Here is a 24206-nt window from a genome sequence, read left to right as displayed (position 1 = left end):
AAGTGTTTAAAATGTTTCTCCGTGTCTGGGGCTCGCTGTTGCCCTCCTGGTGTTCTCTGACTCCCAGCCAGGCCCCTCTGGGGGCCCCTGTGCAGCTGCAGCCCCAGCTCAGGCTCTTTCTGCTTTGCCCCTTTGTGCCCCCTGGTCCTGTGCAGCCACAACAAACCCCTTTTTCTCCTTGATGTCATTGCTCAGCTGCCCCATCCCTTTTCCTGCACCCCACTGGAACCACCTCATTAGCAGCTGCTCTCCCCACTCCTTGTCCAGCCACAGCTTTCTGCCTTTCCCTCAAAATCTGCCAACAGCTCCTTTTCCTCCCCTGCTGGGTCAGAGCCCTGTCCCAGAGCTGCCTGATGTCTGTTCCCTTCAGCCACCTGCACTCCTCATTCCACCTTTTGGCATCTTCCTGCACCCAACCTTTCCTCTCCCAGTTCAATTTCTCTTCCCTCACACTTGAACCAGCTGAAATCCTTGTTCTCAGTTCGTTGTTATTGTGCCAGAATTCACTTTGAGTTTCAGTAGGTTGGGTTTTATCCCTGGTACTTGATTTCTTGATACAGCTTTTTAATTTCTGATTCCTGCATTTCTCTGATCCCTCAGCAGCCTGTCTCTGTGCCTATCCCAGGGCTGGCCCAGACAACCAACCCTTCTCAGACCACAGCAGGGCTTGAGTGCCCCATATTTGTACTTCCCTGTGCTGGAACTGCCTGTGGGATCCAGCTAAACAAAGACATCTACTTTTATTTTCTTTCATTACTGACACAATTATTTTCATTTTTCCCCCAACTTAGGTTCCAGTTCTGCAGCCCAGGCTCCCCAGCAAGCACAGAGCCCAGGACCCCTCAGCCTCTCTGTGCAGTGACCAGCTGTGCCCTGGGCAGAGGCAGGGGCAGGACTGAAGATGCCTCTCTTCTCCAGGAAGAAGAAACCCAGCGACGACGCTCGCAAGCGCCTCGAGTACCAGATGTGCCTGGTAAGCACTGCCAGGGTCATTTCTGTCCTCTGTGCCTGGTCCTTGGCTACCAAATGTGCCTGGTCACACTGCCAGGGTCATTTCTGTCCTCTGTGCCTGGTCCTTGGCTACCAAATGTGCCTGGTCACACTGCCAGGGTCATTTCTGTCCTCTGTGCCTGGTCCTTGGCTACCAAATGTGCCTGGTCACACTGCCAGGGTCATTTCTGTCCTCTGTGCCTGGTCACACTGCCAGGGTCATTTGTGTTTGCCCGATCCTGGCTCCATGTGGTTTGGTACATCCTTGCATGACCAGTAACCACGTTCCACGAGCAGTAATTGTGTTCCTGATCCCACTAAGGTAGCAGGTTTTCTTCCTAATGTACCTCAGGGAATTTCTGCCCCCCTGTCTGCCTTTGCCCTCGCACCCCCATGGCCCCTTGGTATCACTTCCACCCCTCTCTGTGTGGTTCCATGGGGCATCCTCCACCCACCTCACCTCCTGCCAGCCTGCAGGGGGGACCCCAGCTCTCCTTTCTCCTCCATGGAGGTTTTCTTCCTAATGTACCTCAGGGAATTTCTGCCCCCCTGTCTGCCTTTGCCCTCGCACCCCATGTCCCTTTGGTGCCACTTCCACCCCTCTCTGTGTGGTTCCATGGAGCATCCTCCACCCCACCCCAGCTCTCCTTTCTCCTCCATGCCCCTTTGCCCTCCCAGATCTCCCAGTTTGCTTTTCCTTCCAGGGAACCCATGACTTCCCATCACATCTGCCTTGCCTTGTGCCTCTTTTGCTTCCCGTTATTCTGATCTTCCTGTCACTCTAGGATTAACTCATTAGATGTTGCTGTTTGTTTTCCTGGAGTAGGATTTCACTAGGGTGCTCTGGCACAGGAATCTCCTGGAGAAGGGATGAGGAGAGGCTGAGGGAGCTGGGAAGGGGCTCAGCCTGGAGCAAAGGAGGCTCAGGGGGCCCTTGTGGCTCTGCACAGCTCCTGACAGGAGGGGACAGCCGGGGGGTCGGGCTGTGCTCCAGGGAACAGGGACAGGAGGAGAGGGAACGGCTCAGGCTGGGCCAGGGGAGGCTCAGGTTGGATATTGGGACTTTTTTTATTGAAAAGCATTGTCAGACATTGAAACAGACTGCCCAGGGTCACCATCCCTGACAGTGACCCAGAGATGTGTCAAAGAGGCTTTGGGGACATGGGTGAGTGGTGTCTGTCCAGGTCCAATGCTCTTAGCAGCAGCCTTGCATGGACTTGATTTGGACATGGAAAATACTTTGGAACAGAACCACAGAATCCCAGACTGGTTTGGATGGAAGAGACCTAAAAGCACATCCAGTGTCACCCATTGCCATGGCAGGGACACCTTTCCCTGTCCCAGGCTGCTCCAAGCCCTGTCCAGCCTGGCCTTGGGCACTGCCAGGGATGGACAGTCCACAAAGTCTCTGGGACTCTGGAATACAGCAAGAGGTGCTGTATTTCTGCATGGTCTGATTCTCTGGATGTGTTTGTTCCCTCTCCAGGCAAAAGAAGCTGGTGCTGATGACACCCTTGACATATCCAGATGTGAGCTCTCAGAGGTATGTCCTCTCCAACTTCCAGTCTTCACTCACAGCTCTGATTCTCTGCTTCTTGGTACCAGCTGTCAGATTTATTCTCATGCCTGTGAGCCTTGAGACAGAAATTTTTGCTGGTCCACCTTTTCCTCTATCTCTTGAGCTCTGGCTTTCAGCTGGGGGCTTCTTCCCTGTTTTTTTTTGGTGGGAGTTTGCCTGTCCTGTCTCATGCTTCAACATCATTTCTGTCCTGGAGTCCTTTAGAAGGGCAAAGTGGTTTCATACCCTCCACCAGTACCTTGTTTGACCCTAGTTGGGGACCTCATGGCTTAATTTTGCTGGTCCTGAGGGAACTGGTTTGCCAAAGGCTGAGTATTTCTAATCTTAGAGCTGTCTGCCACCCATGCTTGTTTTTCTGTGTAGGTGAAAATCCCAGCCCTGTTTCCAAGTTGCTGGGTAAGGATGGAAGTCTCACTCCCAGCTTGGCTTCTTTTATGACAACCAGCTAAAAGAGAAGCAATCTGTCTGCTGCTGTGTGGGCAGGCAGTGACAGAGTGCCAGGCACCCAGACACAGCTTTTCCTGCTGGCAGCCTCAGGCAGAAACCCATTTCCATCTCACTTTTAATTTTTATTCCTTGTCTCATGCTTCCAAAATGTTGATCCTGAATACAGGATGCCCTTGCCAAGCAAAATGTGGAGATTGACACCATCCTGGAGAGGAGAGCTGCCTGCTGTGCAGTGTGAAATGGCTTTGCTGAGACTTTGGGATGTTTTGTTCCAAGCTCAGGAGCCAACAGCAGCTCTGTGTGGGTTTGCAGGCTGTGTGGGACAGCCTGGGTGTGGCAGGGTGGCAGACAGAGAATCCACCCAGCCAGCCCCACTCAGGGCCACAGCTCATCTGGGATGCCTGGCAGCTCCTTTTGGACCATAAAACTGTCTTGCTGTTTCATTTTCATTGTTGTTTCAATAAATGGAGTGAGACATCAGTTTGGTTTTACAATTAACCATGGACAGGCTGCTGCTGGTTCTGTGCTGCAGGAAGGGTCACAGTGCCCAGCTGTGCCTGGCAGGAACTGAACTGGCATCTTCTTGGTGTGCCTGTCCTTCTCCTGGCACATCAGGGACACTCTGTCCTGCCAGCTCACCTCTCTCAGCACACTGCAGTGTGGTCGTGAGGTTGCCAAACCACAGAATGCATTTCTGTGATGAGAAAGCTGAACCTTTGCCTGAGCTCATCTGCACAATGAGTATTAAATCACACAAGGCTTGAACTCCTGCCTAAGCCTCAGCTTGTTCTGTGGCTGTTCTGTTGTGTCATGGGGAGCCACTGGAAGCTGTTGAAATGGAAGCTCCCTGGGAAGTACTGGGCCCAAATCAGAGGGCAGTGATTTTAAGCATCACTTTTATTTTCAGTCAAGCTGTTCACACTTTACAGGTGGACAGTGTAGAACTGCTCAAAAGAGAAGTCTGACATTACTGTTTTTTATTGTTTTTAGGTTCCTTATGGGGCCTTTGCAACTTGCAAGGTCTTGCAAAAGAAGGTAATGTTGTAATCAGAAATTATTAAATGATTCTATTAATATGCTTAACTATAGTTGTCGTGTTTCATATGTCTGTGTGTGGTTGTTTTATGGTAGTCCAGAAGGAATTTGTCCACCTGTGTGGTACTGCATAGAGAGCAGTTTGAGTCAGAATAATCCTGTCTGTGTTTTTTAAAGTTAACTTCTGCCAGGAAAGAACAGGTGGTTGTTCCTGTCTTAGCCCATCTAAGGGTATTTCTCAAGTGAGGAACTGGGCTCTGGTTTAGATCTCATGTAAAATGTTTGACCTTCTCTGACAATCCATTTCCTACTGCAATGTTTTATATGATACTGAATAAGGTACTGAGCCTCCCCAGTTCAATCCCAACAAAATGCTTGTTCTGGTGTCTCTTGTGTTTATGTGACAATGGGTTTTTTTCTCCCCAGGTGCTGATTATTCATACCAATAATCTGACATCTTTAGTTCCAAAGTCCTGCAGCCTCCTGAGTCTCATAACTCTGAAGGTAATTGTGATTCTCAACAGTTCAACTGCAGCCTGTATTCCTTGGATTCAAGCTGCACTAAAACACACCAGCCCAAGTAAATCCCTTCTGGCTGGCTGGCTTTGCAGGGATCAGTACCAAGTGTGGCACCTGCCTTTTCTGGGTTCAGCTCCCAGGCTGGCAGTCACTGAGTGCTTTGTGTCACATCACCACCAGTCCCACACTCATTTATCCCCTTCAGAATCCCACAGTTTCCCTATCAGCAGCCTTGCTGTGGTGGTGGTCAGGCAGAGCTGGGTGTGTTGTGGGGTAGATCCATTTCTGCCCTGCTCTGGAGGGTCACAGGAGTGGGAAGGAAATGGTGATGGGTGTACAGGGCTGTATCACCCTCGTGCTGGGGTTCCCCAAGAGGCAGAGTCATTTCAGCAGCTCCACATGGAGGCAGGGAGGTCTCCAGGTCTAGTCCCACCCTCTCCCTGCACTGCTGTTGGAGCAGTTCAGCTCACTGATCCTGCAGAAATTCCTTCTGCCAGCCTGCTTCCAAGGGGATGATTTATCCAGTTGGCTCCTCCAGTTTTGTGGGACAGCTTCCTCAGAGTCACTGCTCTCCCTTGTCTCTTGTTTGTTACTGATGCCTGAATTTCCAAAAGACCTCTCAGAATTAAGTACCCATGTCCCCTGGAAAAATTGAGCTGTTTTTCAAAGTCCCATTGGAAGCAAAGTCATTTTCATTGTGAGATAATTCATAACTTTTGTTCCCAACCTTGTTTGGTGACATCATCTGCTTTTCCAGGTTCTGGATGTGCATGACAACCAGCTGGCATCACTTCCTGCTGATATTGGTCAGCTGACAGCTCTTCAGGTAAATGATTTGCAGTTGCATTCCAGGTGTCTGCACAGGGCATGGGAAAAAAAGGAGGAAAGGAGCAGGAGAAAGCAGGAAAAGCCAGGCTTGGTTATGTTCTCCAGCTTGGTGCAGCCCAAGTGGCTCCCATAGCCATGCAGATGTTCTGAGCAAGCAGAGTCCTGCTGATCTCCCCAAACATTCAGGTTTTGCTGTTCTCCCTGGGGTGGTTATGCTGAGAACCCAGAGCAGTGTCTAAGGGCACTCTCTGTCCAGGGGACAGCTTTAGGTGAGAGCTGGAGTTGGGGAGGGCTGCCCTGGACACTCCAATTCCCAGTTCCTGCATCTGGATCCAGCAGCAGATGGTGGTGGTGAGCAGAGTTTCTCACTGCCCTGGTAGCTTGGCATGCCCTTTATCCAGAGCTGGTGGAAAATACACTTTTTTAACCCTGAAAGTGCTATCTACAACCAATATCCAGTTGTCCTGAAAGTCCCAGCAGCACAGATGTGTAGAAGACATGAGACTTGGATGAATACTTAGAATATCTTTTCCGTTAATACCTCAGGTCCTAAACCTTGAAAGGAATCTTTTAAAAAGCCTTCCACAATCTATAGGAGACCTTGCACAGCTCCAGGTTCTCAATGTGAAAGGTATGGAATGGGATTGCTCTGGGCAAAGCACATTTATTTTCTGGTCATGTTGAGCTGCATTAGCAATTATTCCTTTCAGTCAAGACAAGCACATGTGGTTTACACTCTGAATGCTGGGAAAGAACACAAGGAAGGTTTGAATTTAAATAGTTGGCAAGGCAGGAGAAATGATCTAAGCAGAAAATGTGTCAGCCCCAAGCCTCAGCCTCCATAAAGCAAGCAGAGCACTCTGCCAGATAAACTGAATTACATTTGGATCCCCCAAGACCCAGAGCTGGCTCCTGTGAGCCTGTGTATCCCCACAGGTTTTCACAGCCCAAGCACACCTCTTTTCCAGACTCCTGGACATTCTCCAGCTCTGCAGTGCCATAAATCTGGGAGAAAAAGGAGATTTAGTTACATGGAGCTGTTACTGAGACAGGGAAGGCAATGGAGGGTAAGGAGCTTGGAAGGGCAGCTCAGGTCATTGTCTGTCTGTCTGCAGCACCTGGGCTCTGAGCCCGGGGTGTGCCATCTCATACTTGGTCCCCTTCCTCCCATCCCTGGGACTTAGGCCAAGGGAAGAATGTTACAAATATTCTCCTGATAAAGAGCACAGATCCAGCCTGCAGCAGTAATCTCAGCTGAGAAGGAGATCTGGATCCCAAATTGCCCTTGGTGGGCAGTGCCATCCTTTGGGTCCCTGTGTGACCTGGCACAGCCCCATCCCTGTGGAAATGAGCTGTATGTGTGGTTATGGGGTGGTGTTGGAACAGATGAGCTTGCTGGCTCCTGGTTTGGAAGGTTGGAAAAGGAGACCCAGGGATGCCCTTATCCCTCTACAGCTCCTGAAAGGTGGCTGTGCTCAGCTGGGGTTGGGCTCTTTCTCCAGGCAGCACTGACAGAACCAGAGCACACAGCCTCAAGCTGCACCAAGGGAAATTCAGGTTGGATGTTAGCAAAAAGTTTTGGCAGAAAGAGTGATAAAGTTCTGGAATGGCTGCCCGGGGAGGTGGTGCAGTCCTCATCCCTGGGTGTGTTTAACAAAGCCTGGATGTGGCACTGGGTGCCAGGGTTGAGTTGAGGGGTTGGGGCTGGGCTGGACTCGATGGTCTTGAAGGTCTCTTCCCACCTTGTCATTCTGTGAATTCTGTGGTTCCATGGTTTCTGCCTTTGTGTCCTGCAGGGAACAAGCTGCGGGCGCTGCCCGGGAGCGTGAGCGGCCTGCGGAGCCTGCGGGCTCTGGACGTCAGTGGGAACGAGCTGCAGGAGCTGCCCCGGGGGCTGGCCCACGCCCGCAGCCTGCAGGTACCAGCCCTGGGCCAGCCCCTCCTACTGCTTCCCTCAGCTGGGAAGAAATCCAGCCCACAAGGGGAATGATTTGTGTAGGGTCTGGGCAGGATTCGCTGCAGGGGATTGTAACAGGGCTGTTGACACTGTACACAATGACTTTTATGTACTTGCTCTGGTCTTTTCTGATCATTTTTACCATTTAATCTGATAATTTTGCCATTTAATTCTGATCATTTTTTCATTTAATCATGACAAAAGTGATCCCCAGAGAGTGAACACCTGGATTTTACCTGCCAGGGCTGTCTTTAAGAGCACAAATCATGCTTTTGTCACCCTGGCAGATCTCCAACTTGTTATCAGCTTTCATGTGTTTATGGCTCTCTGAAGTGCACATTCAGAATGGGAAAAGCAGCAAGATTTTTATGGATATGTTGCCTTCTGGCTGCCAAACCTGTCAGTACTAAATGGTGCAAGTGTGAGGCAACAGGGCTGGCTCAGACACCAGCAGAAAGGTGTGAATAAATGCTCTCTTATCTCACACACAGCCTTTTGCTTCACTTCTCATGAGGACAGCCTGAGCTGAGGCAGCTTTGCCCCTGTGCAAAGTGGTTCCTTTCTAGGCCTTCCTGCTCTGCTCTTCCCTTCACAAGGCAGCACTGGGTCCTTTGGTAGCCACAGTAGGACAAGACAAGTGGCTCTTCCCCTCATTCTTCATGGGACTCCTCTCCATGCCCTGGTATCACCCCCATTTCCATGCTCAGCTCCTGATATGGAACAGGGAATGTCTGTAGCTGAGAACTGCTCTGACCTCTGGTACCTAAACATGAGGTGCCAGTGCCTGCATGAGGGGAATGTTCAGTGAATGGCCAGCTCAGAAACTTCCAAATAAGGGACAGTGGAGCCACCTCTGGAAGGTGCCAGACACCCAGCAGGGATTCAGTACAGCCTCACATTTATGTCAGGATTTAGGGTAATATGAATAAGATTTTGGGGAGCTGCAAGGAGAGCTGCAGCTGGACTCAGAATAACCTGGAGCTCTGTGTGCTCTGTTTTGGAGACGCTGACCCTGGATGCCTCTGCCATGACCTACCCACCCCCTGACATCTGCAGTGCAGGCACAGAGGCCATCCAGCAGTTCCTCTGCAAAGGTAAGCCAGGAGCAGCTGGGCTGTGCCCAGAGATGGCATTTCTGAAGGACAGACAGTGTGTGGGCTCTGCTTGGGGTGGTTGGTGGCCCTGCACACCTGATTACCTGTCTTTGTTGGCAAACAGCACAAAGGAGTCCTTCCCTGAGCCCTGGCACACTGCAATGCAGAGTGGTTTGTTAAACATCAGAGTGGCTGGGTCAGGCTGCCTCAGTGGCCATGAGAGGTCAGTGCACCTCCTGTGCTTATTTGGATTTCCTCCTGTGGCAGGATTAGGCATTGTCCAGCTGTCACTGCCTTGGGACAAGGGGAGAGACTCAGGAGTCACTCAAGGTCCCTGCTGCCCTCATTTTCTCTGAGGAAGGACCTGGGCCCTGCAGGTTGTTTGGAGAATCAGGAAACCAGATGGAGAACTCAAACTCACATATAATATACTGGGAGTTTGTGGACACTGTGTTTAATACAGACAGGGAGTTTTGGTGGAGGTTTTATGCAGAGGAAGTGCCTTGCCAGACATTGGGATATTCCCTGAAAAAACAGGACAGTCAGAACTGATTTTGGTCTGGGCAGTAACATCTGCAGCCCTGCAGAAGTCACCAAGCCTGCACCTGTGAGCAGGATGTGTTTCTGTCTGAGCAGATTCCTGTCCTGGTGGGGCTGGAGTGGTCCCACCTTCCTCCCAGAGCTCCTTGTCCATCCTGCCTCAGCTGGAGGAGCCCTGCCAGGCACTCCTTGGTGTGTGGGCAGAGGGGCACAGCTGGAAGCAGCCCCACACAGCAGCCAGCTCACAGCCGTGGTGCCAAGGAGATCTTTGAGCCTCAGATGTTCTTATTTTGTGTCTGGTGCCTTGCAGAGTGTGGAATTGCATACTACCCTCCCTCACAGTACCTGCTGCCCACGCTGGAGAGCGATGGAGGAGGAACTTCAGTGGATGGGGTGGACAGGACAGTGGAGAAGTACCTGGAGGAGGAGAGTGAGTGGCAGGTGAGGCTCCCCTGCACCAGGGGCTTTGGGGTTTGTCTCTGTGCTCCACCAAAGCATCTCACAGCACTTGGCTCATCATCCCTCATCACCTTCCCCTCCATGACTTGTGTCTTTTGAGATGGAGGGAGCAGCCAGGCACAGTGTGTGCAAGACTGGCTCATCTCCTTCCTCAGACACATCCCAAAGAACTGTCTCCATCCTTGAAAGCAGTGATGGAGCCGAGGGACAGGGGTGACAGGGGGACATGGAGTGTGCAGTGTGTTTTGGGGGGGACAGCAAACTGCAGAAGAACCTTGTGTTTCCCAACCAAGTGCTAGACATGTTCAGCCCTACCTGGGAAAGGGGAGGCTGGGCCAATAATTGTGGTAGCTGTGCTGATTCCTGTGCTCTTTGGCAAGTGCAGAGTCAATGCCTGTGCCCCTGGAGCAGCCTGAGTGACTGGACTTGGGACTTGTGTTCCTGTGCCTTTGGTTGATGTCTTCACTCACAGTTAGGGGAGGCTGTACTGTGCACTAATAATATCTACAGAAAAGTACTTCTGGGAATAAATGTCTGCTGATATTACTTACTTTTCAGAACAAATTCTTGGATTATGAGAAGAGGAAGGTAAGGATCAACTCCTGCAACTGCTTTGTCTGCAGCATGGGTCTGCTTCTGGTTTTTGTTTTCCATTTTTTAATTTTGTTTCTCATTCCCCTTACCTGGCTGCACTTTGTTCTTTTTGTTTCCCTGGTCTCTGTCTCCTCCCCTGTGAAAGGCTCACTTTGAAATAGCCAGAAGCTCCTGCCTTGCTGTTCCCCCTTTGCCTTTGGCTCAAGCTGCTCAGAGCTGGCTGCTTCCTTCAGACAAGGGAGTCCTGTGCCATGTGGAGCTGAACCCACCCTGCATTTTGGGCTTCCCTGCACGTGTTTGTATTGGCTGGTTTGGTATCAGTCAATGCCCAGAGAATTCAGCTCCATGACATGAAAGAGTTTGGAGATGGTTACAAAGAGAGCAGCAGCTTCTGGTTCCCACTTTTTGGGGTCCTGAGGAGAGAACATTCCCCTCCCCTAGACAAGCCTCCTCTTTGCCATTTAGCTTCCCTGCTTCTCTGCAAGGGTCTCCTGTCCCTTGCTTTACCTTTTTGCTAGAATATGTTCTTGCTGGGGAAGGAGATTCCTGTCATTCATCTTTATTCTAATTCCTCTCAGGAAAGAAAAACACAGGAGAAGCTGGAATTTGAGCGGCGCCTGAACGTGGGGCAGCGAGAGCAGGCCCTGCTGGTGCAGCAGCTCAACAGCCACAAGGATGGGATCCTGCAGACAGTGAGAGAGGTGGGTGTGCTGGGCAGGCCCTTCCAGGGCTCCCACTGCCTTCCCCAAGCCCACCACCTTCTCCTGGTTTCGCTGCTCTGGGCAGGAGCAGCAGAGGCTGGAGCAGGGTCTGTGGAAGCACCAGCGCTGTTTGGAGGAGGAGAGGCTGAAGCTGCTGCAGCAGCTGAAGAACACAGAACAGGGCATTGCCAGCCGGATCCAGAAGCTGCTGGAGGACAACCAGAGGTGAGGTCCCAGGGGGTTTTGCTCTGATTTTTTTTTAGTCATGTTGTTTTGAGCAGTTCATTTCCCCCCTGAGTGTTTCGGACCTGGTCAGGATCAATGTCTGCAGCAGCTGCTGTAGCTCCTGAACTGCCAAAGACCCATTTAAAGCACATGGAATTTGCATCTTATAAAAACTGTTTCACAGGTGTGTGATGCTGGGATTTTGCAGTGCTATGGAAGAAATTTGAATTCTCGTGAAAGGTGCAAAACTGAAGTGTTAAGGTGGCCCTGCCTGTGTGTGCTGGGTCTCCATGTGAGCTGGTGCTGATGGAAGGTGCCCAGCCTGCTGAAAGCTGCTCTGCTGTGCATGACAGCAAAGCTGTTTTCTCTCAGGCACATGGGGGGATTCTTGGGGTTGTCCTGTGCAGGGCCTGGAGCTGGGTGAACCTTTTGGGTCCCTTCCAAGTCAGGATTCTGTGACTCTGTAATTCTGCCCTCTTGGGGACCAGATGTTCCACTCAGCTTGATGAAAACATTTTGTTTTATCTTTTTTTTTTTAGGCAAAAACGAAGTTCAGACATTTTGAAGTCCTTGGAGAATGAGAGGTGAGCCTCTGTAACAAACTTGTCTGGAAAAGGGGTAAGAGGCTGGGAAGAGGGCTGGGAGCTTCCTTTCAGAGTCACAGTCTGGATACCCTAAGTCAGGTGAGGTTCATCTCACACCTGCAGCTGGCTCTGGTCACTGTTGGAGGCAAGACACTGGACTCAGTGTGCCTGGTCTTACCCAGTCTGGCACACCCAGACACAGGGTGATTTTACCTCTTTTTCATCCCTGAATGGGCCTAAATAATGAGTTTGGGAACAAAACTCTGTATTCCAATATCAAGGACCAACAGAGATCCTCCATCTGCTGGCAAGCAAGGCAATTATGAAGGTGTTCCAGCAATGTATTCAGGCTGTAGTGCGAAGCAAATCTGCCATTCAGCCAACACTCTGACACCAGAGTGACTGTCCCCAGCTCTGCCCTGCCTGTGAGCTGCCCCCTCCCTTCAGCCAGCTGTGCTGTGGCCCAGTGAACTGGGTGAACATCATCCAGTTGTTTGTCAGGCTGTTCCCAGCCACACCAGCTCCTGACCTGGTAAATGGTGGGGGAATGTGCTGGAACAAGGACAGGGGTGGTGGGGAGGGAGGCCAGGCTGCTCCCTGCAGTGGCACTGCTCACTTGGGCCAGCTCTGTAGGGCTCATCCAGCCTCAGCAGAAAGGAAAGGCAGGGAAGGGTCTGTCACTGTTTGGGGAGAGCATGTGCACGTTGGGTTGATGTTCTGTCTCTCAGAAAAATCAACTTCCCTGTCTAAAGCCACTGCCTCCATGGTTTTGAGCAAATGTTGTCTCCCATAAAACTTACAGGTTCTTCACCAAAAAATCACCAAGGCTTTGGTGCCTCTGATAAGCCCAGCTTTCCTGAGCAGGGTGAACCTGCCCAGCCTTGAGACTCTGAGCTGGGTGGGTAGAGGAAAAGGAATCTTCTGAAGGAGTGGCTGAATTGTTGTTTGTTGGCAGAATCAGGATGGAGCAGCTGATGGCAATAACCCAGGAGGAGACGGAGCAGCTGCGCAGGAGGGAAGTGGCCTGTGAGTCCAGCCAGGTCTCTGGGGAGATGAGGTGAAGGGTCTGGGGCACCAGGAGCAGCTGAGGGGGCTCAGCCTGCAGAAGAAGAGGCTCTGGGAGGATTTTCTCACTCTCTACAACTCCCTGAAACAAGGGTGTGTCCAAATGGGGGTCAGGCTCTGCTCCCAGGGAACAAGGGACAAGAGAAGAGGAAACAGCCTCAAGTCCCCCCAAGACTGGCAGAGCCCAGCTCCTCTCTGCTCTGGAACAGGGACAGGAGCCAGGGCACTGCTGGGGCTGGGCCAGGGCAGCTCAGGCTGAGCTCAGGGCAAGGCTCTTCCCCCAGAGGGTGCTGGCACTGCCCAGGCTCCCCAGGGAATGGGCACGGCCCCGAGGCTGCCAGAGCTCCAGGAGCCTTTGGCCAGCGCTGCCAGGGATGCCCAGGGTGGGGTTGGTGGGGGGTCTGGGCAGGGACAGGGCTGGGCTGGGTGATCCTGGTGAGTTCCTTCCTACTTCCCAGGAGATTCTGTGATCTCAGGGTTGGTAGGCAGGGACTGGGCTTCTCTGAGCACTGAAGAGGTGCAGGCACAGGCAGAGTGGAGTTTGCTCAGTTCTTTTCCCAACAAAGAACCGAAGGTGGGTGGGTGAGTGTGCTCTGGAATCAGTGAAATGGGACGAGCAAGAGCAGTGAGAAAGGAGCCACTGCTGGTTGCAGCAGCAGTGGTGGGTGAGTCCTGCTCTGCACACCCAGGCCAGGCAGGCACTGACAGCCCCTCTGTGCCCTCTGTCCCCAGCTGCCATGCAGCAGATGCTTGCTGAGACCTACAAGAACAAGCTCCTGCAGGTGACCTCGGAGTCTCGCCGGCAGGACCTCGTCAGCCAGGCCTGCTCCAGGTGCTGGGGGTGCTGGGGCTGCTGTGAAATCCCTTTCTTTCAGCAGTGTCATTCCCATAAGTATGCCAGGAACCCCTGGAGCTGCTGGAATGCAGCAGGACTGCTGTAACAGCATGGGAAAGTGCAAATTAAACTGTCAGACTCCCTTAAATGAACCACCTTCTAACAACCACAATTTGCATGTTAATCACACTTTGGGGGAACTGTCACTTTTCTGCACTGTTTATTTTACCTTGTACATTGATTTCTGCTAAATATGCAGGATGGAGTTGGACCAGTTGTACTCCTGTTTTTTAAGGCACTTGAGTGCCAAACTGCAGCCCAGAGCTGCTCCCCTCACCTCCCAGGCTGCCTCAAGGGTGCTGTGTGTGCATAAGTAGTACACGAGTGTTGCTGAGCATCCTGGCTCACTGTTTACAACAAGATGAGAAATTTTAGTCTGGCAATTTCTGTCACTGACCCAAAACAGTCTTGTGAGCCTGTGACCTGCTCAACAGGGCCACAGGAGCCTGTGGTGCAGGTTTGGGTTTGGGTGTAGGGAAGGAGGTGTTAAATTTGTGGCCTTCAGCTGTGCAGTGCCACTGCTCTTCCCCCGTTCAGTAAGAAATTCCTCCTCCTGCATTCCCCATTGTCTGCTTCTCCTGTGAGTCCCAGACCCAGCATTAACTGCATGGCACATCCATCTCCTTGCAGCCTGGCTGAGATGGATCAGAAGTTCCAGCAAATTCTGGCTTGGCAGCAGCTGGACCAGAACAAAGCTGTCAGTCAGATCTTGCAGCAGGTAGGCGAAGGAGCAAACTGGTCATGGGGGATGAGGGAGGGCAGGATCCAGGGTCACAGGAGCAGCAGTGGCTGGGCTGCATGCAGAAGTGATTTTATTTAACATGCTAAACTTTGAAAATATCTGCTCTTCTGGCAAACTAACTTGGGTGGTTGAAAAAAAATTATTTTTTATCTAGACAGCAAATTTTCAGAAAAGGCAAGCACGGACCATGGGAAGCAAAACTGACACAATGATTAAGAGGGGATTTTGAGACAGAAGTCCTGTCTTTTGGCAGGTTTCCTGGGGGACTTGGGACAGGCATTTTCAAAGTTTGTTCTGAGAAGTGCTGGGCAGCTGTGTCCTGCAACACAGCCTGGCTACTCAGTGCTGCTGGAAAGGAGAGGTGGGGTCACACAGAGCATTGCAGATGAATGTTTGAATTAATAGATCTCTGTGAGTCTCCAGGGTGGGCTTTACCTGTTGGCTCTCAGCTGTGTTTCAGGACATTGTTGCTCAGAGCAAGCACCACTCAGGGACTTGTACCTGAGTCCCTGCAAGGCTGCAGCTTCTGAGCCCATCAGCAACTGCAGCAACCACCTCACTAAGCAGGATTTTGCCTGTCCCTCAGACTGAGATGCAGAAAACTGCCTTTGAAGCTCTCCAGGTGAAGAAGGATCTTATGCACAGGCAGATCAGGAACCAGGTGAGTCAGCAACAGAGGAAAGAACACCCAGCTCCTGAGCTCATCCTGCTGTTTGGTGAGACCCTGGCAGGAAGAACAAAGTGCTGTGGGCACAGAGCAGGGTGTGAGGACATGGAGAGCTCTGGGGCTGCTGAGAGCTCTGGGACAGAGAGTTAGACAGTGCTGGTTACACTCCAGCCTCCCAGCTCTGAAGGAGGCAGTGTCAAAGCAGGTTTTAGATTCCTGGAGGTGGTGGCATTGCCACTCCTTCAGTCACCTGCACTGGCTCCGGGGGTGATCTGCAGCTGCACCTCTGATTTCCTTCAGGCTGTGTACTTGGCAGGGCTGCTGCTTCCACATGAGCCCACTGCATCTCCATCCAGCACATCAGAGCTGCACCTTAAACCATCAATTCACCTTTTCTTTCCCATTCCCAGCCTGCCTTTCTGAGCTCCATTCCACAGAAGGTGCAGTGATGTAGTTGGGAGGAAGGGCAAGAGCTGGTGGAGAAAGTAGTGGTGGAGGATGCAGGATGATGGAAAAGTGGCAGGGGAGGATGCAGGATGATGGAAGAGTGGCAGGGGAGGATGGAGGATGATGGAAAAGTGTCAGGGGATGATGCAGGATGATGGAAGAGTGGCAGGGGATGATGCAGGAAGGTGGGAAGGCAGCAGTGGTGCATGCAGGAAGGAGGGTTGCTGTTTTCTGACACAGTGCTCCAGAATTTTCCCTCTCCTGATCTGCCACAGAAGAAAAGCTTCAGTTGAGGCTTTGGTGGATAAACTTGAGGGCTTGGATACTTTGAGAGCCCCAGTGACCAGTCTGTGCTGGAAGCCTGTGACCTGTCTGGCAGCTCCCCATCATTGCCTGACTTCACCATGAGGGCCCTGCATTTTGCTCCCTCTTGCTCTCTGAACAAAGGGAGCTTGTTCCTCGATGCCAAGGCTGGACCTTTCACCCTTGGGCCCCTCCCAGCCCGTGCTGCAGGGGCAGAGCCCTGGGGTCAGCAGGAGCAGCGTGGCCTGGGGACAGTTGGTGGCCTGGCAGAGGGGTGAGCTGGGCTCTCATCTTGGCTTTGCTGTGGGACCTTGGGCAACTCACTTCACCTCTCTGTGTCTCAGTTGCCCCACCTGAAAGAACTGAAAGTTCTGGGATTGCTGGAACACCTGGAAACCAGGGCACTGTCCCAGGAGTCTGAGGTTTGAGCTGTGCTGCTGGGAGGGCCTTGGCTCTGCATTCCAGAGTGGCTCCAAAAGGTTTGGGTGCACAAACTGATTGCAGTGTGAGGTTCCAGACTTGAGCAGAAGGTGCTCAGAGTAGAGAGACAGTTGGAGTGGGGGGACACAGCTCCTCAGGTAAAAGAAGAGGGACCCTCAGCACACACATCAGCAAAGGGCACAAGCAGCTCCCCCCAAGCTCTGGGTGCTCTGCAGTGCTGCCCTTCCCAGGCAGACCTCATCCCAAAAGAGCATCAATTAAAGCCATTTTAAATGTCAGTAAAAAATGTTTCATCTTCTGTTTAGATTAAATTAATAGAAACAGAGTTATTGCAGCTGACACAGCTGGAGTTAAAGAGGCAAGAACTGGACACAGAGATGCTGCAGGTACGTGGGGCTCTGGGGCTGCCCCCCACCCTCCCTGCTCTGGGATTGCTCCACCTGCTTCCCTTGCTCCTGGCACTTTCCAGATGGTTTTATGCTTGGTCAGAAGTCCTTCTGCACAGGACACACCAACCCCTGTGTGTCCTGGGAATGTGGGACATCACTGCTGCTCCTAAACATCCCCAGGCATTCTCAGCAGAGAGCCAGAGGAGCCCTGATAGGGATGGGCAGTTCCAGGTGTGCTGGGTGGGGAAGGATTTTGCAATCCAGTTGTTTGCTGTCCCAAAAACACCTGCCTGCTGTGCATTGCATGTCCTCTTGCATTGTGTTGTGTTTTGGTTTTGACATCATCAGCAATCACACATTGAGGAATGCCAGGTTTAGCTTCAGCAGCTTGGCTTTAAATTTTGTTTTGTGATGATTTGCATCAGTTGTTTTCTTCTGTGTGCCATGTGCCAGGTCAGGTCACCTGTTTAATCAGCCCAAAATCGGTGACAAACAGCCAGGGCAGTCACAGAGCAGTGGTGAGTGCTGGCTTCAGGCAGCAGTGCCTCCCAGCCCCGTCCTGGATCCTTCAGGTGTCAGGTTTGGGTTGTGCTGCCTGGACTCACTCAGCTCCTCTGTGTCACTCTGTGGTGTTGGAGGGCAGAGGGGGGGACCACCCACAGTTCATGCAGGGCAGGCCTGGTGTGACCTGGTGAGCACAGGAGCTGCAGGGCAGTGCAGGAAACAGGGCTCTGCCCTGCAGCTTCTGCACCAGGAGCTGAGGAACAAGGCCTGAACACCTGGATCTCCCTGGATCCCCCTGCCCTTGGTGCTGTGCCCCCCAGAGGGTCCCTGCTGGGGCTGGAGCAGCTCCTCCTGTCATCTGCTGTCCCTCTCCCTCTGGAGGTGCTGATGCTTCCTGCCTGTGTCAGGGCAAGGCAGCTCTGGTCACCTGGAGCTGGGGCTGGCTGGGAGGGGCAGCTGTTCCTGTGCAGGGTCCAGTGCTGATCCCAGGCTGGACAGGCCTTGCAGCCCCCTGGGACAGTGGAAGGTGTCCCTGCCCGTGGTAAGGGGTGGGACAAGATGGGTTTTAAGGTCTCTTCCAACCAAACTAGTCTGTGATTCTGTGATCAATGAAGGTTTTCCCAAGACAAGAATCCTTGTCCCTCTGTCCATGGGCATCTGAAGCCCTTGTGGCTGGTGACCACTGGTCTCTGCTCAGGTCTGGGTGAGCTGGGACCAAAGCTGCAGACATGGCACACGATGGGACATTCCTGAGGCACTTAACTCTCCACTGCCAAGGAGTGGCTGCAGGGACACCTGACCTTGCCCTGGTGTGCTTGGGATGAGACCCCAGCGAAAGGAAGCATCCCAAAGGCAAGGGGATCTCACCTGTCCTGCTTACCTGCAGGATTTCAGACCTGCCTTCAGGTGGTCTTTTCTCAGTTGGACAGGGCTTGGAGCAGCCTGGGACCGTGGGAGGTGTCCCTGCCCATGGCAGGGGCAGCACTGGATGGGCTTTAAGGTCCCTTCCAGCCCAAACCAGTCTAAGAGTCCATGATTCTAAGGGGTACCATGAATATTTTGGCTGAGCTCTGCAGTGAGGAGGAGCTGCTGCAGGCAGGGTGGGCTGTGCAGGGCTGGGGGGGCAGGGCCAGCTGGTTCTGCTCTGGTGCTAGGAGAGGATCCGAGCTGTGGGGCACAGGCATTGCACAGCGTGGGGACTGGTGTGGTCTGGCAGGGGCTTTGCTGGCAGCAGAGGTGGCAGCAGTGTGGGCTGTGGCTGCCAGAGCTCTCCTGTTGCAGGAGATGGTCACGGAGCAGCGCCGGGCACTCAGCTGCCTCCTGCAGCAGCTGCTCAAGGAGAAGAAGCAAAGGGAGGAAGAACTGCAACAAATCCTGGTAATGGAGCCCCTCATGAAGTGCTGTGGGTGAGGAAGCATTTGGGTTGGCTGCAGGGAGAGTCCATGGCTCAGTGTGGGAGTGAGGGGAGCACAGCAGGGCTGTGTCCAGGTCCAGAAGCCAGTTTAGCCTCAGGAAATGCTAATGTAAACCTGGGGGGCACAGCAGCACTGCCTGGTGCAGCGTGGGCACCATCATCACCCCCAGTGACCCTGCGGGGCAGGGAGTGGTCAGCAGGATGAACACAAGGGATGGGAGTTGTGGCCTTGCAACCCTGAAGATCTCCAGGCTCTCCTGAGCCTCAGGAGACCAAGCCACAGGGCCTGGGGCAAAGGAGCATGGAGGTGCACAGCCCTGTGTGGGGCCAGCCTGCAGGAACCAGAAATCCTGTGTGACAGTTTCACAGTGCTCTGGCTGGGCCCTGCACTGCCCAGGCTGGGGGTTCCCTCCTGCACACCCATCCCTGAACCCCCCTGCCCATTTCCCCTTGGGCTGCTAAATTAATGAGTTTGTTTTTCAGCTGGAAATGGAGGCAAAGAGTGAAACCAAGCAGGAGAACTACTGGCTGATCCAGTACCAGCGCCTGCTGGACCAGAAGCCCCTCTCCCTGAAACTCCAGGTGCTGCTGCTGCTCTTGCTCCCACTGTGGCTCTGCTTTGCTCTGGGGGGAGCGAGGACAGTCCCCTGAGCTAAGGCTGGGAGCAGGTCACAGACCCCTCACTCAGATCCCGTGGTGCTCTGAGCTCCCTCATTCCTGCCTGGGGATGGAGCTGCCGGGTCCCTCTGGAGTCAACACCTCAGCTGTTCCCAGCAGGAGCTGCTGTCACAGCCCCAGCCTGCTGGTCAGGAACAGAGAACTCTTGAGTACCTTCCAGGCAGGGCTTCTCATTCCAGCTGAGCACCCAAAGGGTTCTGCTTGGCTCCCCAAATTCCCCTTCAAACACGACTGAGTGCAGGAGCTCCTGTCCATTCCTGCCCCTAATGGCCTGAGCCAGGGCTTTGTGCTGGTGAAATCCCCTCAGGGTGGGCACAAGGAGACAGATCTGAACTCTGCCTGTGCTGCAGATTGGCTTGAGCTGGCGAAGCAGGGGCTGCTGCAGACATGGATTGGCAGAGGCATTGTTTCCTGTGTGAGGGGAGCTCCCTGGGGCTGCAGCTCCCATCTCTGCTCTGGGACAGGGACAGGAGCCAGGGCACGGCTGGGGCTGGGCCAGGGCAGCTCAGGCTGGAGCTCAGGGCAAGGCTCTTCCCCCAGAGGGTGCTGGCACTGCCCAGGCTCCCCAGGGAATGGGCACGGCCCCGAGGCTGCCAGAGCTCCAGGAGCCTTTGGACAGCGCTGCCAGGGATGCCCAGGATGGGGTTGGTGGGGGTCTGGGCAGGGACAGGGGCTGGGCTGGGTGATCCTGGTGGGTGCCTCCCAGCTCAGGATATTCAATGATTCCCAAACCTCAACATTTTGAACTGTGCCCATAAAACACCTGGGGCCAGAGCTGCTCCAGCTGCTGGGCTTCCAGGCCTTCGTGTGTTTGGGATGTGGCACAGCTGGAGCAGGGCAGGTCAGGGATGAGCACAGCCCCAGCCTTGCTGCTGCCTGGCCTCAGGGGCACAGTCTGGGAGCTCATTCCATGTTTTGCAGGAGAAGGGTTTGGAGCAGCAGCTGGTGACCCTGCTGCTGGAGCTCTCTGCTGAGCAGTACCTGCCGCTCTTCGCTCACCACCGAATATCCCTGGAGACGCTCGGCACCATGAGTGCCAGTGACCTGGAGAAGGTACAGCACAGCCACAGTGTGGGACAGCACCAGCAGGGATTGTCCCTGTCCCTGCTCAGAATCCAGCTGTGCCTGGCAGGTCTGGCTGGTGCTCTGCTGGGTTGCCTCCCCACAAGGAGAGGTGCCTCTGCTGCTCTGTCTGTCCCTGTGGGCCAGTGGCTCTTCCAGAGACCTGCAGGGAGAGCTGCAGCCTGGCTCCATCTTCCAACATCCTCCAGATGCTCTCTGTAGTAGAAATAGCACCAAGAAATTCCTGGTGCCTGGCAGAGGGGCTTTCCTTGGCACGGCCACATCTTGCCAGCAATGCCCAGGAGGAGTTTTCAGTGTCCCCTTGGGGACATCAGCCTGCTGTCCCTCTGGGGCAAACACCCTCCTCTTGCCCCACAGCTTGGCGTGACAGAGGCTGGTCTGCAGCGTGCCATCCTCAGGCGGGCTCAGGAGATCCTGGCTGTGGCCACGACCATCCCAGGTACCTCCCATTCTTTTCTGCCACATTTCACACTCTCAGCAGGTACCTGAGCCTGGAGCAGGGAGCTCTGTGGGCCAGACTCCTGCGGGTGTGTGAGGAGGGCAGGCAGGGCTGCGGGGCGATGGGCAGCGCTCAGGGGACTCAGCTGGCTGTGCTTGCAGAGCTGCGGAGGGCAGAGGACAGCGAGCTCCCTGCGGGCCCGGAGCCCAGCGCTCCCCTGGAGGAGCCCACGGCCCCCACGGCCCCCGAGCTGCAGTGGGACGAGAAGAAGTCGGAGTGCGTTGTGTGCATGGAGCAGGAGGTGAGAGCCGCACCGCCCGGGCTGTGCGGGCAGGGAGCGCGGGATGCAGCGCAGCCCCAGCTCTGCCCGGGCCTGGCAGTGCCCGGCTGCTCATCCCGCTCCGGGCACAGCCGGGCTGGGGGAGAGGAGAGCCGGGCAGGGACGGGCAGGGCTCCGTGCGGGGATGGGGAGCGGCTCGCTGAGCTCCCCCTCCGGCCGTGGGCAGCGCTCACGGGGCTGCTCTGCCCAGCTCAGCCCAGCTCAGCTCTGCCCAGCTCAGCCCCCGTGTCCCGCCCCGTGTCCCATCGCGTCCCGTCCCGTGTCCCATCGCGCTCCTGCTCGCCACAGCCCAGGCACACCCAGGGGGCACGGAGATCGGTCAGGGTGCGGGGCTCTGTCCCCACGCTGAGACCCGCGGGTGATCCCCAGCTTCCCCGTGCCGGGAGCGGGGTTCAGGGGCAGCAGCACTCTCCGTGCCTCCTCTTTGTCTCTCCCCCAGCCCCAGATGATTTTCCTGCCCTGTGGCCACGTCTGCTGCTGCCGGGGCTGCTGCGAGCGGCTGCACTCGTGTCCCCTGTGCCGCCAGGACATCGCCCAGCGCGTCCGCATCTTCCAGAGCGCCTAGACCGGCCCCGCTCCGGGGCTGGCCCCGCTCCGCTCCCGTGAGCAGCCCCGGCAGCACGGCCAGCGCTGCCCTCCCCGCTGCTGTGCCCGGCATCCTCCCGGCTCCCCGGTGCCTTCTCAGCCCCAGCGGGGCTCCTGGAATGAATCCCCTCTGCCGCCCGCCCGCCCTGCGTCCCCTGCCTGGGTGACAAACCGGGCGCAGCTGTGGCTCCTCCTCTCTGGCAGAGGTGTTTGCTGTCAGAACGGCCCCTGGGGGCTCGCAGGGACACGCGGAATGCTTCCAGCAGTGCTGACCGGAGCGCGGGGTGGAATTTCCCGTGGGATTATTCGGTTCATCATGTGCTGACACTGCCGTGCACCTCTGTCGTGCCAAAGGTCTGGGGCTTCTGCTCTGGAGCCCCACAGGAGTGTGTCTGGGTCTGCAGCCTCAGGCAGGCAGAGCCAGGAGCTCCCCAGCCCCCGGTTCCTGCTCCTGCGAGGGGAGAGAGCAGCACCCGCAGGGCTGGAGGGACCTGCCCTGGCCAGAGGAGCCCAGTGGGTCCCTTACCCACAGATCAGGTAGGGAGCACAAAGTGCTGCTGCCACTGGACAGCACTGGGGCAGGGCTGGGGCTGTGCCCAGCTCAGGACCACAGTGCCTCTGCCCTGGGGTGTGGGGCCCGCTCCATTTTCATTGATCAGTAACAATTCCTGTCTGTCCCTTGGCTCTTGACCCTGAAATATAAAAATGCTGCCACGAGCCCAGTCCCACCACAGCCTTCCCCAGGAGCAGCCATTAAACTGCAGCTGGTTTCTGCTGGGGGTGTTTGCTGCCTCTTTCTCTCTGCAGGGGCGATGGCTGGAGCAGAGACAGGGCCACCCCTGTCCCATGTCCATGTCACATGCCCTGCTGTCCCAGTGTCACCTCCTCCTTCTCCTCTTCACATCAGAGAAGAATTTGAGGCTCTGGGCCCTCACCCAGGGTGTTGCTCATTGTGGAGCTGCCCTGGGGATGTCCAGGCAGGGGAGACCTTGGACCCTACGCTTGGGTTGCCTCACATGAGCTGCCCCATGCAGAACATCCCTGTGGGACACGTGTGTGGCCTCGTGGAGGTGGCCCGTGCCCAGTGCCACCAGTGTCCTGGGACGTGCCACAGCACCAGGGCCGGTGCCTTGGGAACACCCTGGGGATGTTTTTCCAGCCCATGTTTTCACGTTTTGCTGCTGCTGCCCATCAGAGCAGGCAGTCCTATGGGGAGGGGCAAGGCGCTGCACCAGGAGCGGCTGGTGCTGGGGTTAGAGGAGGGGAGCCCTGGGGAGGTGCCCGAATGAGGGCAGGAAGGGTCGTGGAGCACCCTCACTCCGCCCTGCTCCCCCTCCCTCGGCATTCCCTGGGGTCGGGGAGGAGGAGGGAGCCACAAGCCCTGACCTGAGGGAGGAGCAGGGACAGTGCATCCAGATCTCCAAGAAACCCCCCCTGCGCTCCCTTCCCCGGGGCACTCGGGGATCACACGGGGACCCCACGGGTCCGGCCGGAGAGCCCCGAGGGCTGCCCGACACCCGGCCGATGCTGCAACCCCCCTTCCATCCCCTGTGCCCCCCATCCCACCGCCCCTCCATCCCGGTGACCGCCGGGCCGGGCCGGGGGTGGCGATGGGTGACAGCAGCTCAGGGCAGGGTCCGCTCGGGGACAGTGCCCCAAAGAGGGGCCGGCGCTTCCCGGAGCGTCGGCAGTGCCGGCTGCCTGCATCGCCGGGGCCAGAGCAGCTGGAGCATCACTCCGGGCACTTTCTGAGACTGCGGGGAAAAGTAAAATAATAATTTTAAAAGCACCCTTGGGCCCCACCCAGCCCCAGCAGTGCCGGGCGGTCGGGGGCTGCAGCCCCGTCCGTCCCTGGAGCCCCGAGGTGGCCGTGCCGGGGGCCAGGGTGACAAACAGACCGCAGCGCAGTGGGACATGGGTGCGCGACGGGGCTGCTGTACCCAGTGCTCAGCTGGTCCTAAAGTTCATTAACAGTGACGAAAAGCGTGCTTGGGAAGTGCAGGAGTACGACGGCCTCGGAAGGGGAAAGGGAAGGAGCAGCAGGTGTTCAGGGGCAGCAGCTCTGCGGCGGAGGCGGAGCGTTCCCCGTGTCGCTCCAGCGCCCGCCGAGCACGCTGGGGCCAGGCTGAAGTTCAGCGGGGGCGGCCGCGCCGGCCCCTCAGCCCTCCCCGGGCCCGGCCATCGCCGCCCCCCGCCTTCAAAAGCGGCGGGGCCGCGCCGTGCCCGTGGAGCGCGATGGCAGCGGGGCCCGAGCCCGGCCGGGAGTGCGGCATCTGCTACGAGGCGTACTGGGGGCCCGGGGGCGGCCCGCAGCAGCTGCCCTGCGGCCACTCGCTGTGCCAGCGCTGCCTCCGCAGGCTCGTGTGTCGCGCCGCCACCGTGGCCTTCGTCAGCTGCCCCTTCTGCAGGATGGTGACGCTGCTGCCCGAGCCGGCCCCGGCGGTGACCGCGGGCCCGCGGGGCGAGGAGCAGCCGGAGGACGGCGGCGGTGCCCCCCCGGACCCCGGCCGGGGCTCGTCGCGCTCCGTGGCCGCGCTGTGCTCGTCCCACGCCCCCGTGTTCGCCGTGAGCAGCTCGGTGTCCCCGTGCGGGCTCCGGCGCGGCTCCGAGGCCCCGCACGCCTTCGTGCTGGGGCTGCTGGGCCGGGGGCTGCTGCTGGACA

The 24206-nt window shown here is 55.7% G+C and overlaps 1 protein-coding gene across 3 annotated transcripts; it reads left to right on the top strand.

The window, feature by feature from the left end:
• Positions 1-796: 796 nt before the first annotated feature.
• On the top strand, positions 797-22295 carry LRSAM1 (leucine rich repeat and sterile alpha motif containing 1). 3 transcript variants are annotated; one of them, XM_039720022.1, is made up of 24 exons: positions 873-973; positions 2477-2533; positions 4007-4051; positions 4478-4555; positions 5328-5396; positions 5945-6029; positions 7195-7316; positions 8359-8449; positions 9300-9430; positions 10007-10036; positions 10621-10743; positions 10829-10968; positions 11508-11552; positions 12508-12578; positions 13350-13449; positions 14143-14230; positions 14841-14915; positions 16418-16498; positions 18287-18382; positions 18903-19001; positions 20019-20150; positions 20538-20619; positions 20781-20920; positions 21399-22295. In XM_039720022.1, exons 1-24 carry the CDS (start codon positions 902-904, stop codon positions 21522-21524), a joined length of 2178 nt encoding a protein of 725 aa, XP_039575956.1. In that variant the 5' UTR covers positions 873-901; the 3' UTR covers positions 21525-22295. The 3 variants fall into 3 exon arrangements, with proteins under 3 accessions (XP_039575954.1, XP_039575956.1, XP_039575957.1); XM_039720020.1 differs by lacking the exon at positions 20019-20150 and having other exon boundaries at positions 797-973; XM_039720023.1 differs by lacking the exons at positions 873-973; positions 2477-2533; positions 4007-4051; ... (1 more) ...; positions 5328-5396; positions 5945-6029 and adding an exon at positions 6398-6465 and having other exon boundaries at positions 21399-22292.
• Positions 22296-24206: the final 1911 nt, after the last annotated feature.

Source organism: Passer montanus, unplaced genomic scaffold (assembly GCF_014805655.1).
Source record: "Passer montanus isolate IOZ18808 unplaced genomic scaffold, ASM1480565v1 scaffold43, whole genome shotgun sequence".
Lineage (NCBI taxonomy): Eukaryota > Metazoa > Chordata > Aves > Passeriformes > Passeridae > Passer > Passer montanus.
This window is presented reverse-complemented; position numbering and strand designations above follow the sequence as displayed.